The sequence below is a fragment of the Entelurus aequoreus genome, linkage group LG01, assembly GCF_033978785.1.
Source record: "Entelurus aequoreus isolate RoL-2023_Sb linkage group LG01, RoL_Eaeq_v1.1, whole genome shotgun sequence".
NCBI classification, from domain to species: Eukaryota; Metazoa; Chordata; class Actinopteri; order Syngnathiformes; family Syngnathidae; genus Entelurus; species Entelurus aequoreus.
The window spans coordinates 17,089,857-17,106,280 of NC_084731.1; the positions used below are offsets into that span (position 1 = coordinate 17,089,857).

General features: G+C 37.5%; 1 protein-coding gene across 3 annotated transcripts in view; it reads right to left on the reverse strand.

Moving 5' to 3' along the window:
- pfkfb4a (6-phosphofructo-2-kinase/fructose-2,6-biphosphatase 4a) overlaps positions 1-11,218 on the reverse strand; it is a 29,457-nt gene extending 18,239 nt beyond the window's left edge. The window contains exons 1-5 of one of the 3 annotated variants that reach the window (XM_062044696.1): positions 5,539-5,840; positions 1,858-1,974; positions 1,637-1,733; positions 1,511-1,577; positions 1,362-1,436 (exon numbers count right to left, since the gene is read on the reverse strand). In XM_062044696.1, coding sequence (XP_061900680.1) covers positions 1,362-1,436; positions 1,511-1,577; positions 1,637-1,733; positions 1,858-1,974; positions 5,539-5,725 — 543 coding nt within the window. In that variant the 5' untranslated portion in view covers positions 5,726-5,840. Of the gene's footprint in view, positions 1-1,361; positions 1,437-1,510; positions 1,578-1,636; positions 1,734-1,857; positions 1,975-5,538; positions 5,841-10,971 lie in introns of those variants that run through there. The other 2 variants (XM_062044677.1, XM_062044687.1) reach the window with 2 other exon arrangements.
- Between the last annotated feature and the right edge of the window lie 5,206 nt (positions 11,219-16,424).

Consider the following 16,424-nt stretch of genomic DNA (forward strand, 5'->3'; position numbering starts at 1 on the left):
TGTTTGGTTTAGGAGTAATGCTTGAATACATTTTGCATTGCTTTTTTCGCATTATCTCAGGATTCTAAGAACATTAATGTCATATTGAGTAAAAAACTAATTGTTATGTTTGCAAACCTTACAAAAGCACATGTTTCTAGTAAAACTCACAAATATACATAACACAGGCATTATTTGACACATTGCATGTTTGGTTTGGAGTTATGCTTGAACCTTTTTTATTGCTTCAAACACATTTTCTCAGGATTCTAAGAATATTACTGTCATATTAATAATAATAATAATAATAATACATTTTATTTATAAGGCGCCTTTCTGGGCACTCAAGGACACCGTCCAAAATCAAAACAATAAAATCAAATATTGAGTAAAGTAAAAAACTACTTTTTGTGTTTGCAAACCTTACAAAAGCACATGTTTCTAGTAAAACTCACAAAGATACATTAATACAGGCATTATTAGACATATTGCATGTATGGTTTGGAGTTATGCTTGAAACTATTTTTTATTGCTTCAAACACATTTTCTCAGGATTCTAAGAACATTACTGTCATATTGAGTTAAAAAAAACTACTTTTTGTGTTTGCAAACCTTACAAAAGCACATGTTTCTAGTAATACTCACGAAGATACATTAATACAGGCATTATTAGACACATTGCATGTATGGTTTAGGAGTTATGCTTGAATACATTTTTTATTTTTGCTTTTTTCTCATTATCTCAGGATTTTAAGTACTGTAATATTGAATAAAAAACTAATTTTTGTGTTTGCAAACCTTATAAAAGCACATGTTTCTAGTAAAACTCACAAAGATACATTAATACAGGCATTATTAGACATATTGCATGTACAGTATGGTTTGGAGTTATGCTTGAAACTATGTTTTATTGCTTCAAACACATTTTCTCAGGATTCTAAGAACATTACTGTCATATTGAGTAAAAAACTATTTGTTGTGTTTGCAAAGCTTACAACAGCACATGTTTCTAGTAAAACTCAAAGGAGCAGTCTTGCCAAGTAAGCGACATTGTTGCTATATTTAGTGAGTAATCAGAGCCCTATAGGTACTTTTTAAATTAGTTGGGAGACTCTGAAATGAATGTGAGTAACGCTCTTCTCGTCGAGCAACGGGTGCCACTGTGGGACGCTCCCCTTTTTAAAAGCCTTCACATATAGCCCTGACTTTTGACATTAAAAAAAAAAAATTAAAATGAGCGACACAAAAAAGCTTGTACTTCTAAACATATTTGTTTTTGACTTACTTTTTGCAAATGCATTCTGGACAAATATGCAAAATTGTTACAATAACAACTCTCCACTAATTCAATGCACTTTTCCAACTGCGCATATCCAGAATACCTTAAAGCCATTCTGCTCTGCAAACTGGATGATGGTTTTCCTCCTTTCCCTTGTTGTGTTTGTGGCATCAAAAACCTGCGTAGGAGGAAGACAACGTCTGAGGACTGCAGACTGGGTTTAAGACACTTCTAGCCCAGCGTCGGACTTACCGCCACTTGGCCTCCTTCTTCTGTGAGGTATTGTCGTACGTCGTTCAAAGCTGTCGAAGCACATTGCCTGCAAACATCCCACGTAAATTGCACGAATAAGCATCACAGACTTCAAGAGACTCTTACCTTCTGATCTTTAGGCCTTCCTCGTTGTCTGGACGGAAGAACTCAAAGGACTTATAGATCTTCACACACTCTCTCCTGTATTGTCCTACATTGAACTCTGGACAAGATGGAGGCCAGGGACAGAAGGATGACAAATCAATTTAAACATTTTGCATTAGTGCAATTATCTTTCTATTCAGGCGCAACATTCATGACATTGAACAACTAAAAGAAAGAAGTACCTCTAGTGGGAACCCCAATCCAGTTCAGATAGCGGGTCAACTTCTTGGAGATGTAAGTCTTCCCCCTGGCAGGAAGGCCCACCGTCACTATCAGTGTAGGACAGTTGGTCATACACACTGCAAAGGAAGGAGGACAGCGTGATTACCCCATTTATGGATTTTTCTTCCCAAATGGCCATAATGTTTTGTATTCGACAAATAGTCTTCATATTACACCTAGAGACATTGAAAAGGTGTGTTATTGTTTGTGCTATGGCGCCATCTTTTGGACGACTTTTCTCACTGCAGATGCTGCGGGTTCAAAATGTACTTGAAATAATTATTCATTCATCACTCCAAGCAACGTGTGTAAGTTTTATAATATAAATTTAAAAACTCTTACTTACTAAACCGTCCCATGTGTGATGCATATTCTCATACATATTAGTACGTGCTATCATAACGTAATGAAGCTAGCGTTTTTAGCATTAGCTAATATGCTAACACAATTTTACAATTGTCTGTGTTAGAATTATAAACTTACATTCTGTTTGTAGTGTTGCAGTTTTGTAAATTCACAGAAACGTCTCCGTGGAGTTATTGAGTCTGTTTAGCTGAGTGGAAAGCTAACTTCAACAGCTCGTGGGTCTATGACGATGACTTCCGTTTTGTTTGATCAGCCATTTTACTGCCGTGCTAAAAAAATTTTTGTAAAAATGTAAAAAATGACTGCGGTGTTACAGGCACCGTTTGGAAACAGCTAAGGTATGTAAATAAACATTTATAAAATATTTCGGTATAAATATCTAATTTCACAATGTACTGTATATATCCGCGGCTTATAGTCCGGTGCAGCTAACATATAGGAAAATTGTTTCTTTCTTCTAAAACATTGAAGAGCTCTTTTGTCCGGAAAACACGGCGAATATATTTTTCTACTGTGTTGAGAAATAATGGAAACAAGGCTAGAGGAGACGGTTGTGAAACACAACAATTTGACAATCCAACACGTCTGCACACAGTTAACGGCCAGTTGCCAAACTGGGTCACTGTTTGCACAGATGACTGGGTCAGAGGACAGAGCGGAGAGAAAGAGCATCCCTTCTAATACATGTTCTTACAACACAGTAGCCACCCTACAGTTTATGCAAAATATTCGATCTGGTGAAAGCCACAAAATATGCTTTTATATATTGACACAAATATAAGAAAAACACTAATCTTATGCTTTTGCACTGGTAATTTGATCTCTCACAATATAATCCCAGAGAAGGGGCAAAAAACGGTCAGCTATTTTTGAGTTGAAGAAACAATATGATTAGGTTATATATACATGCATATATCCTACACAAACAATGTATAATACATTAGATATCTATACATCTTAGGGACCTATAGACTGTATCTCTGTTGCTGCAGCAGCAGAGAGCTTATTCTGTCTTGATACTTTGTATTGATATTTTGTATTACATTCTTCCCTTAAATGATCATGTTTACAGTGATTGTTTTATATGTATTTTTTATGTATGTCGCTTTGGATAAAAGCGTCTGCCAAATACTTAAATATAAACATATATAAACACCTGAAAGTCTTTATATCAGCTAAAACCACCAATCTGTTTCACTGGATTCAGAATAAAACCAAATTCTGTCTTACCCAACAATGTTAGTATTTGAATATTGTTACTTGAAGCTAGACTAAATTTAGACTTGTATAATACTGTATAGCCACTGTCCATATGATTTTCTAGTTAGCTAACATATATATTACTGTTGGTGTTTTCCTGTGTAGTGCTTTAGTTTTTGTCTTGCGCTGTTATTTTGGTGGCCCTTCCTGTTTTGTCGGTGTTTTCCTGCAGCAGTTTCATGTCTTCCTTTGAGCGCTACTCCCCGCACCTGCTTTGTGTTAGCAAGCAAGGATATTTAAGTTGTTGCTATCCTTCTTTGTGTGGACATTGTTGATTGTCATGTCATGTGCGGATGTACTTTGTGGACGCCGTAAGTTTTTGCTGTCGTCCAGCATTCTGTTTCTGTTTACTTGGTAGCCAGTTCAGTTTTTAGGATTGGTTGGTATCAACACTTCAGTCATCAACAATTGCATCATCAGAGAGATGGACATTGGAACAGTGTAGGACTGACTTGGTAGGATATGTACAGCAGGTAGTGGACACGGAGAGAGAGATCAGAAAGTATAAGAAAAAGTATAAGAAAAAGTGTCTACATTTGATTATTTACAATCCGAAGAGGTAGGATGTGGAAGGGAGGGTGTTAGTTTAGGGTTGAAGTTGCCTGGAGGTGTTGTTTTAGTGCGGTTTTGAAGGAGGATAGAGATGCACTTTCTTTTACACCTGTTGGGAGTGCATTCCACAATGATGTGGCATAGAAGGAGAATGAGTTAAGACCTTTGTTAGATCGGAATCTGGGTTTAACGTGGTTAGTGGAGCTCCCCCTGGTGTTGTGGTTATGGCGGTCATTTACGTTAAGGAAGTAGTTTGACATGTACTTCGGTATCAGGGAGGTGTAGCGGATTTTAAAGGCTAGACCAGTGGTTCTCAAATGGGGGTACGCGTACCTCTGGGTGTACTTGAAGGTATGCCATGGGGTACGTGAGATTTTTTTTAAATATTCTAAAAATAGCAACAATTCAAAAATCCTTTATAAATATATTTATTGAATAATACTTCAACAAAATATGAACATAATTTCATAAACTGAACATTAAATCAAGTAGGCTATTCCATTCATTAAAATGCAACAATGCAATATTCAGTGTTGACAGCTAGATTTTTTTGTGGACATGTTCCATAAATATTGATGTTAAAGATTTCTTTTTTTGTGAAGAAATGTTTAGAATTAAGTTCATGAATTCAGATGGATCTCTATTACAATCCCCAAAGAGAGCACTTTAAGTTGATAATTACTTCTATGTGTAGAAATCTTTATTTATAATTGAATCACTTGTTTATTTTTCAACACGTTTTTAGTATTTTTTATATATTTTTTTCCAAATAGTTCAAGAAAGACCACTACAAATGAGCAATATTTTGCACTGTTATACAATTTAATAAATCAGAAACTGATGACATAGTGCTGTATTTTACTTCATCTCTTTTTTTACAACCAAAAATGCTTTGCTCTGATTAGGGGGTACTTGAATTAAAAACATTTTCACAGGGGGTACATCACTGAAAAAAAAGGTTGAGAACCACTGGACTAGACCAATTAGGTGAAGTTGCATAATTTCCCACGGCACACCAGACAATATCTCACGGCACTAATGTGCCGCGGCACAGTGGTTGAAAGACACCGGCATAGACAAGGTGAACTCCACACTATGACAACGGGCCTGTATTGTACGCATGCGCATTAAGACCGGCGCTTGAGTTGGCACAGCATCTGTTACGTGGAAAATCATCTATTTGTTGTGTGGCACATTATCTATTATGTGGCACATTTTTATATTATGTGGCACATTGTTTGCATTATCCGTTTTGCGGCACAGCGAAACAAAAAACGTTTTCCGGTCCATTGAAGTGTCGCGCGTTAGCATTGAAGCTAACACGTCACAGCTAACGGTAGTTGCCGCCGACAAAGCACCAGAAGCGGACATTTTTTCCACGCGTGGTCGCCCAGAATAACAACATATATATATATATATAAAATGTTTGGTTACAGCCGCGGCCACGTCGTCGCCATACGCACCCTTCCTCTGAGAAATGTGCCTCTCAGGAAGGCCATTTTTACACGGCATCCAGATCTTCTTCAGGGGGTTCTGGGTTAGTTCCCGTAGATTCGACGGCTTGTTGTCCTCCATTCCGTTGGAGGCCGCCGCGGGAGGCAGGCGGGCCCTTTTGCCGTGATGCTGCTCCGAAGGGGACCGGGGTTTCATGAGAGGAGCTCGGCGAGGACGCAGGTGGACGGTCGGGGTCAGCGCAGCGGTTCTCTGGTCGGTGGCTGCCCGCGCACTACACGTCTGGCTTCATGTCACGTGACTTGTCGTCGCTGAGGAGACCGAGGCTGGGCCGTAACGACCGACGTAGGCGCGCAACCGCTTTTCTGCCGCTTGACCGTAATGGCAAGGGCAGGAGAGTTTTTGAAGCGACACTGGAACTATGTTTGTGTTATTGCACTATATTTCATACATTTTACACAATATTATTGCACTATATTTCATACATTTTACACAATATTATTGCACTATATTTCATACATTTTACACATTATTGCACTATATTTCATACATTTTACACAATATTATTGCACTATATGTCATACATTTTACACATTATTGTACTATATTTCATACATTTTACACAACATTATTGCACTATATTTCATACATTTTACACAATATTATTGCACTATATTTCATACATTTTACACAACATTATTGCACTATATTTCATACATTTTACACAATATTATTGCACTATATTTCATACATTTTACACACGACAACCATTTGTTTGTGTTATTGCACTATATTTCATACATTTTACACAAGACAACCATTTGTTTGTATTATAATAATACAAACAAATGGTTGTCTTGTGTAAAATGTATGAAATATAGTGCAATAATATTGTGTAAAATGTATGAAATATAGTGCAATAATACAAACAAATGGTTGTCTTGTGTAAAATGTATGAAATATAGTGCAATAATATTGTGTAAAATGTATGAAATATAGTGCAATAATACAAACAAATGGTTGTCTTGTGTAAAATGTATGACATATAGTGCAATAATATAAACATAGTTCCAGTGTCGCTTCAAAAACTCTCCTGCCCTTGCCATTACGGTCAAGCAGCAAAAAAATAAAACATAATAATAAAAAATAAAAATAAAATATATATATATATATATATATATATATATATATATATATATATATATATATATATATATATATATATATATATATAATATAAAATATATAATAATACAAAAAAATGGTTGTCTTGTGTAAAATGTATGCAATATAGTGCAATAGTATTGTGTAAAATGTATGAAATATAGTGCAATAATACAAACAAATGGTTGTGTAAAATGTATGGAATATAGTGCAATAATATTGGGTAAAATGTATGAAATATAGTGCAATAATACAAAAAAATGGTTGTCTTGTGTAAAATGTATGAAATATAGTGCAATAATATTGTTGGCATTATTGCACTATATTTCATACATTTTACACAAGACAACCATTTGTTTGTATTATAATATTACAAACAAATGGTTGTCTTGTGTAAAATGTATGAAATATAGTGCAATAATACAAACAAATGGTTGTCTTGTGTAAAATGTATGAAATATAGTGCAATAATATTGTGTAAAATGTATGAAATATAGTGCAATAATACTGTGTAAAATGTATGAAATATAGTGCAATAATAGAATTATTGCACTATATTTCATACATTTTACACAATATTATTAATCATACATTTTTACTTGTGTAAAGTGTATGAACTATAGTGCAATAATACAAACAAATAGTTGTCATAAGACAACCATTTGTTTGTATTATTGCACTATAGTTCATACATTTTACACAAGACAACCATTTGTTTGTATTATTGCACTATAGTTTATACATTTTACACAAGACAACCATTTGTTTGTATTATTGCACTATATTTCATACATTTTACACAATATTATTGCACTATATTTCATACATTTTACACAAGACAACCATTTGTTTGTATTATTGCACTATATTTCATACATTTTACACAATATTATTGCACTATATTTCATACATTTTACACAAGACAACCATTTGTTTGTATTATTGCACTATATTTCATACATTTTTATTCAACACGTTCGAAAAGGAGTTGGAAGAAGCAGAGCTTATTTAGTAATCCTAACCCTTTTCCTTTACATAGCAGTTGCTAAAACTTTTCTTCATTTCCTGTTCTCAATTTATTCACAATATACTCCATAAGTAAAAACAATAAATACATAAATAAATAAATGGTGAGATTATCTTGAAAATGAATGGATGGATGAAATAAATTCAGAATGTTTATCATCGTTCTTCTTCTTTGTACTTTGTAAACACTTTAAGTTTGAAGAGTTTCTTGAAGTAGATCATATTAGTACATTGTTTGATTTCTTTGCTTAATCCTTTCCATCATTTAATTCCACATACTGATGTACTGAAGGTCTTAAGTGTTGTACGTGCGTACAAATGTTTTAAATTACATTTTTCTCTAAGATTATATTTCTCCTCTTTTGTTGAGAAGAATTGTTGTATATTCTTGGGTAGCAGATTATAGTTTGCTTCGTGTATAATTTTAGCTGTTTGCAAATTCACATATGTCATGAAACCAAATTACTTTTTAAACAATATTTTAATTTAGACTGTACTGTAGTTTTAGATACTACAAAATGTTGAATTTGTTATTTTTCATACATTTTTAGGGATGCAGAGAGTCACATGGGCTCTTGAATAAAACAAACATATAATATTTAGATTTGTTGTTTGTCTGTCTGTGCATGGTGCAATCAGACGTGCGCAGTATGTATTATATATTGTTTTTTGTTTTTTTTCTTCATTGTCTTACTTTTGTACTGTTAGTAGAAATGACACGCCTGAAATGGCAGTTGGCTGCATCATGTCTTTCTTAAAAATGTTTATATCAATGTTTTTCCCCAAACTTCTTATCAAACAAATGAATGCATAAACAGCATGTATGACAATATACAAGCAAAGGCACTTCCAATATATCTAAACATTACAGATATTCACTCGGTTGAGCAATTAACATTTTTCTACCACCAAAAAGAAGTTACAGAAAGTAAAGTCAGAGACTAAATAAACAAGCACAAAAAAATAACTATACAAAAACAATGGGCTCATCTAAAACAACTTAACTTCTTTAAAAAGGACAATAATTTAGGGCTCATATTCTTAACAATTCTCCAAGATTTTATAAACAATTTAAAATCATTAATTCAATGGGAGAATTTGAGTTTTACTTTTAAAAAATAGACTTTTATCTATAAAAAAATCTATCCAGCAACATAATGTTAATGATCACTTCTAGGTTGCTATCTTTCATAAATATACCAAATATAATCTCTTCTAGAGTTAATGGGAACATCTCTATACCGTTTATCTTTCAGCCAACCTCTGATCTGATCCATCTCCTCCATAACAAATGTACAGCATCACATTCCAAAAATAAAAGATTCACATCTTCTATAGCATGACATATGTAACAGTTTTCAACCATAATATTACGTTTTTGGTTAAAAAAAAAAAAAAAAACACTAGTAGGGTACATTCCATTAATAATTTTAATTATATTTCTTTAACTTTAGGAAGAATTGGATGTGTAATCTTTTGTCCTTATTTTCCCTATATCTACCTTTTAACTATTTTAGTTCAGTTTCAGTTTATTTGGAACATGCATACGATACAATGTAATGCATCACACAATTCCAGTTGAAAAACACTGTTCTATTCTATTGTACCAATAATTTAAAGTTATCCAAGTTATTAATGTAACGTTTACGGCTGAAACCTTTATTGTGAAAGTCTGTTCCTTACTGCTGTAACAGGATGTATTGCACTTCACTAACCGGAAGTAGAGGAAATGCCGGTGTTTGACCAAGAGGTAAAATATATAAAGAGATCCCGGGCTAAACTGAGAATGAAGAGTTTTCTACGTCCAGTTATTATCCAGATTAGTGTATAATACTTCTCGTGTATAGCTAATCACAACAATTAATTCACGCTATATGATAGTTAACGTTAGCGCACTTTCGTACTTAACATTCTGAGTGCATTCACATTTCAAAGCAAGGCAAGCCACCGCCAGTACCCGGATGTTGCTCTCAAACACTGTGTCGAGTGTGCAGCCATGAATCCTGAGCACACTTAACAACCATCGCTATCTTGGCTACTTTCTCACTCGGGTGTTGAAATTAACACTTTAAAACAAGAAAGGAGAATACAAACCAGATATACATTGCTATAATTGTTTTAGTAATCGAGGCTGCGTTTCAATTTGCGCACTTCCGTACTTAACATTCTGAGTGCGTTCACATTTCAAAAAGCAGGGCAAGCTACGGCCAGTATCCGGATGTTGCACTCAAACACTGTGGCAAGTGTGCAGCCATGAATCCTGACCGCACTTAACAACCATAGCCATCTTGGCTACGGTCTAACTCGGGTGTTTGAAATAAATTAACACTTTAAAATAATTAATTAATTAATATATATAAAACCAGATATATATTGCTATAATTGTTTTAGTAAAGCGCGCAAACAAGTAACCGATAATGTGTACACGTTGGAAATGCGCGACTTGACACACAACACTGTCTTCTGAACAATGGCCACTAGATGGCAGCACCCCCCTCTTATCCACTCTTGTTTATTCTGACTTGCAAGGAATCACATTGTATTTACACCCATAAGGGGGGAAATCTGATGTATTTTTAATGTAGTTGTGTTCATAATACATAAAAAACGTAATGTTACACACACAAGTGCAGAGTGTATTCAAGTGGCTTGAATTGCACACAATGGCTCCTTACATATAGGTCAGTTTGTTCACCTATTTTTAATGTTATATTAATATCACCGTAGAGGAACTCTGACCTACATTATGCTGCTTTTCCAATTAAAACCGCGCACTTGGCAGGGCTGCAGACATGATTGCACATGTTGAAAAACATGCGGTATCTACATGAAAAGATGACTATAGGAAGGGTTAACATGTAAAAAAAAAATGCACATGCAATATGAGTGCATAAGGTGCTAAAAAACCACAACATAGCACAGCATATAACATAAACAAAAACCGCAACATAGCAGCGCCATTAACGACATGTTTATACGTAATTAATAACATGGTTTACAAACATGCATCGCGGTCAAAAAAACAAACCGATCGCGTGTTTTTGTCGCGCAGAAAGCGTGTTGTGGAAAAACAAGTATAAAGCCACAAAGGGATGCAGGGAAAAGGCAGCGTTTTGTTATGTAGGGTAAAGGTCTCTGTGACGACACCACTCGCGGACGCGCGCAAGCGCGCGCTCTTGTTTACGTCTCCTTCCCGCGCCAAGCGCACTTTTTCCCGCGGCGGATGCAAATATAAAAAAAAAGCTCCTTCTTACCCGCCTTGCCTTGGATCTGTGCGTGTTTGGCTCGGCCGGAGCAGCCTCTCATCGTGGAAGCGTCCGTCCGGGTGGAGTGTTTTTTCCACGCGTCCTGCGCCTGACTGTGAACACACACACTCACGCACACACACACGCTCACACGCCCACGCACGCACACGCCGAGTGTGAGGCTTTCTGCGAGACTGTCCGGAATGAGGTAGCTCCTATACCTGCCCCCCCTTTGCACCATCCCACACCACACCACACCACACCCACCGGGGCGGCGTGGAAGTGTTCCCACTCGCCCTGACAGTTCCCATGACAGTGGGGTTAAATATAGATCTGGTGTACTCTGCTTTGTAGCATTGCTGCTTTTTGTTTATGAAAAACAATAATGTTTTTTAAAAATGAAAGAATGTAGGTCGCCACCCACTTAGGAATGTTGCCAAGCCAGGCTAACAAGTGTGTTTTTGTCTTATTAAAAACTAGCATACACAGCAAAGCACATAAGCAGAATGGCTGCACTTGTTGCTAGGCAGAAATCGTTAACAGGGCACATTCATTTGTGCCCCATAAGCCAGGGGTGGGCAATTAATTTTTACCGGGGGCCGCATGAGCAACCCGAGCACTATATTTCAATTAAATTTTGCTCAAATTATTTTTTAAAAACCGTAAGATAAAAAATAATAATAATAATAATAATTTCATTTAACCTAATTTAACTTTATACAAAAGCAGATTGCTTTTGAAGGTTTTATTTTTAACTGTCTTACACAACACTTCCTGATGTATAATACAATGCAAAAATGTCAACTTCTGTCACTTTATCCTGCATCCTCTTTAAAAGTCCAACATTTTTCCCCGTCAGATTTGGACGACCATCTGTTGTCACACCTGCCAGCTTGTCCGATTTCAGTCCTAACAAGTCCAGACACGCATTTACCTGTGTGAACAAGTCATTACCTGTGGTTGTCCCTTTAATTGACTGCATGGCTGCCAGCTCCTCCGTGATTTGAAAGTCTGCAAGTTATCCCACGTAAGAAGATGAGCAGCTGGGCGGTGTTACGTACATCGCAGCTCTCATCCAAAGCCAGCGAAAAACAGTCAAAGTCGGCCGTTCTGTTCTTCAGCTGAAGATCCAAGTTTCCAGCGATGGTCTCAACCCGCCTCGTTACAGTGCGTCGGGAGAGTGACACGTTGTCAAATGCGCCCCTCTTCTCCGGGCATATCAGCGCAACAGAGTCCAATAAGCACTCCTTAATAAACTCTCCGTCAGAAAACGCCTTACTTTTTCTGGCGATTTTGTGAGAAATGACGAAATTTGTCCTGACAGCTGCATAAATGGGGGTGTGAAATATGGCAAAAAGTCCTTGTTGGGTTTGCAGTTTTACCATCAACGCATCAGCCTCCCTCGCGCGCGCTTCATCAGACAGATTCCGGTATTTTTCCTCGTGCTTCGTCGTGTGGTGGCGATTCAAATGATATTTTTTAAACACAGCAACCTGTGTACCACAAATTAAGCACACGGCTTTACCTTTCATTTCTGTAAAGAAATACTTGGCAGTCCATGTCTGGTTGAAAACACGCCATTCCTCATCAGCTTTTCTTTTTTTAGCGTCTCGGGGGTAAACCGTGCATCACTTGTCCATGTGCACCTTCACTCACAGGTTACACACGGACATACGACCATAAATAACACTTTTCAAAATAAAAGCAGCACAGTTGTATTGCACGCACGCATTTATTTTGTAATTTGTGATTGCCGCTGTCCACATTCACTCACAATCGCGCACGAGCATACGTCCACACGGAAGTAATACAAATAATGCTTTTCAAAACAAAAGCAGCACCATTGTATTGCACACTCGACATAGATACTTTTTTAAAATGTATTTTGTAATTTATGATTGGCCTCACGCGGGCCGGACAGGGACGCACACAGGGCCGGATGTGGCCCGCGGGCCGCAGAATGCCCAGGTCTGCCATAAGTCAATAAAGATAGACAATTGCATGGGCCTGATTTACCAAAAGTTTGTTTGTACTTTTAATAAAACACCTGCAAACTTGATTGCCACACTCATAAGTAGAATAGTTACTCTTGTTGATAGGCAGAAATCATTAACGGGGCACAGTCATTTGTGCCCCATAAGCCAGTAAAGATAGACAATTGCATGGGCCTGATTTACCGAAGGTTTGTGTGTACTAAAACACGTGAAAACTTGATAACAACACTCATAAGTAGCAAGGCTGCACTTGTTGCTAGGCAGAAATCATTAACGGGGCACATTTATTCGTGCCCCATAACCCAATAAAGATAGACAATTGCATGGGCCTGATTTACCAAAAGTTTGTGTGTACGTTTAATAAAACACCTGCAAACTTGATAGCAACACTCATAAGTAGAATAGCTGCACTTGTTGCTAGGCAGAAATCATTAACGGGGCACATTCATTTGTGCCCCATAAGCCAATAAAGATAGACAATTGCATGGGCCTGATTTACCAAAGGTTTGTGTGTACTAAAACATGTGCAAACCTGATAGCAACACTCAAAAGTACAATGGCTGCACTTGTTGCTAGGCAGAAATCATTAACGGGGCACATTCATGTGTGCCCCAAAAGCCAGGGCATATTTATTTGTGCCCCTTAAGCCAATAAAGATAGACAATTGCATGGGTCTGATTTACTAAAGGTTTGCGTGTACTGAAACACGTGCAAACTTGATAGCACACGCAAAGCTGATCTAATTTTGTATTTGTTTTAAAGGCTAACACAAGTGTACTTTTGTGTTATTAAAAACTAGCACACATAGCAACACACAAGCAGTGTACTAAAACACGTGACACTGATCAACTTAAACTCATTTTTTAAATTATTTTATTGTGATGTTTTTTTTTACCTGAATTATTAATATGTTGAATTTATTTTTACTTATATTTTATGTTAGTTATTCTCCAGTGTGGACGCCTCAAAGGTGGCGCTTTCCCTCCAATCCTCAGTGCCATGTTTTGTTTTGTCTTTGTTATTGTCAATAGTGCGTGCGTGCGTGCGTGTGTGTGTGTGTGTGTGTGTGTGTGTGTGTGTGTGTGTGTGTGTGTGTGTGTGTGTGTGTGTGTGTGTGTGTGTGTCTGTATCTCAATGTGTGTGTCTATATTACTACTAAAAGACAAGTTGTCTAGTATGTTCACTATTTTATTTAAGGACTAACTTGCAATAAGTAACGTGTGTTTAATGTACCCTAAGATTTGTTGTTAATATAAAGACAATAATGCCATTGTTTAGAAAAGTATGAAAATACATTTTGGTAGCGGCACCACAATATTGGTGTGGAGACGACACTAGCGTGTACGTGCACGACGAGGTTGGAAAGAAGGCAAGTGTCAGATAATGACAAGTTTCTAAGCAGCTGAGAAGAGATGACGTCACAAGTGGTGCACATGAGGTGTGGTTAAAGGACACGGGCACACTTGGAAGTCCACCGGCACTTGACTGACCTTAAACACATGCTTCCCGAAAGGCCAAAATGACCACCCCCCATCACCCTGCCCCTGCCCCCAACACACACACACACACACACACACACACACACACACACACACACACACACACACACACACACACTCTTGTATTTCTGATCTTCCTGAGGCCTCCGAAAAATGCCTACCTCTTTAGGACCACCCTCTCTAGATATATAAAGATTTGTATTGACAACATTAATAATATATACATACTATGCAAATATAAAAAAGGTAATCTTTTACCAATTTTTTTTTTGTTGAATTTTTTGTATGTACCGTATTTTCCGCACTATAAGGCGCACCGGACTATAAGGCGCACCTTCAATGAATGGCCTATTCTAAAACTTTGTTCATATATAAGGCGCACCGCATTATAAGGCGCACAGAATAGACGCTGGGGTTACGTTATGCATCCCGCAGTTGCGAGACCTGTTGTGGCGCAATATTGGTCCATATATAAGGCGCGCCAGATTATAAGGCGCGCTGTCAGCTTTTGAGAAAATTGGAGGTTTTTAAGTGCGCCTTATAGTGCGGAAAATACGGGTAATTGGTATTTATTCTTCATTATTTACGTCAAGTTATTACAGTACGTCCCTGTATACGTACTTATTTTATTTTCTTAATTAATTTTGGCCAGAGGGGGCGCATTTCAACTCCTCAGTGGCCTAGCGGTTAGAGTGTCCGCCCTGAGATGGGTAGGTCGTGACTTCAAACCCCTGGCCGAGTCATACCAAAGACTATACAAATGGGACCCGTTACCTCCCCGCTTGGCACTCAGCATCAAGGGTTGGAATTGGGGGTTAAATCACCAAAAATGATTCCCGGGCGCGGCCACCGCTGCTGCTCACTGCTCCCCTCACCTCCCAGGGGGTGATCAAGGGCGATGGGTCAAATGCAGAGGACACATTTCACCACACCTAGTGTGTGTGTGTGACAATCATTGGTACTTTAACTTTACTTTAACTTACACACATTTGTTATTTCATATGTTGACCAGAGTGGGAGCACTTTTACAACCGACACACAGTCAATTTGAAAAATCCCTCCTTTTTGGGACCACCCACATTTGATGGATTTCACCACCAGGGGTGCAAATGAGATCTAAATTTTTTGTTTTTTGTAATGTGCTTAAGGTTGATGACAAAGGAGTCACGGACCACAGATGTGCCGCAGTTTGGACAACCCAGCTGTAGAAGCTAACTGTTAATGTCTTAGGGATGAATAGGGAAGTCCTTCTTTAGCTGCCGTCTTGTTTTATCATATATTGCTGCCTTTGCACCTGTCAATGTTTACTTTTGTATGCACATTATATCAACAAAAAAATCCTGACTTTGGAGCAATGTTCACAGACTCTAGTATTTGGCTCTCCATTAGATGCAATGGTTTTCCGTACTGGGACCATGATTTATGTCCTAACTTGTTCACCGGTCCTCATATGGAAGCTAATTTTCCTTGTTGATATCTCAAGAAGGGTAGAAATACAAGAACACACACACACACACACACACACACAATTACACACACACACACACGTCACGTCACGACATACCAGTCAGACCTGTCTGGCTGTGCTTTATCACAGTCAAGTACAAGATAGCACTGTTGGGCCTGTTGACGCTTTCGCAACGGGCTGCAACACTTGCTGTCCGTGCACAGACAATGTCCAGGAGGTTCTACGTTAGTCAGACGGAATACGTCTTGCGTAAGTCGATATGACCTGTTGTCGTCTTGTGAGGTTCGTCTGGCTTCTTTCTGAAACGCCAATTTCTTAGGTCGTAATCGACGTGAATGCAGGACAACAAGAACGTAGTTAAGGGAAAAAAGCTGTTTTTAAATCTTCAAAATGTGCAGGTTTACCTTTAGTTGTATGCAAAAGGCATTAATGGGGCACGCAAAGCTGATCTAATTTTGTATTTTTTTTTTTAAAAGGCTAACACAAGTGTATTTTTGTGTT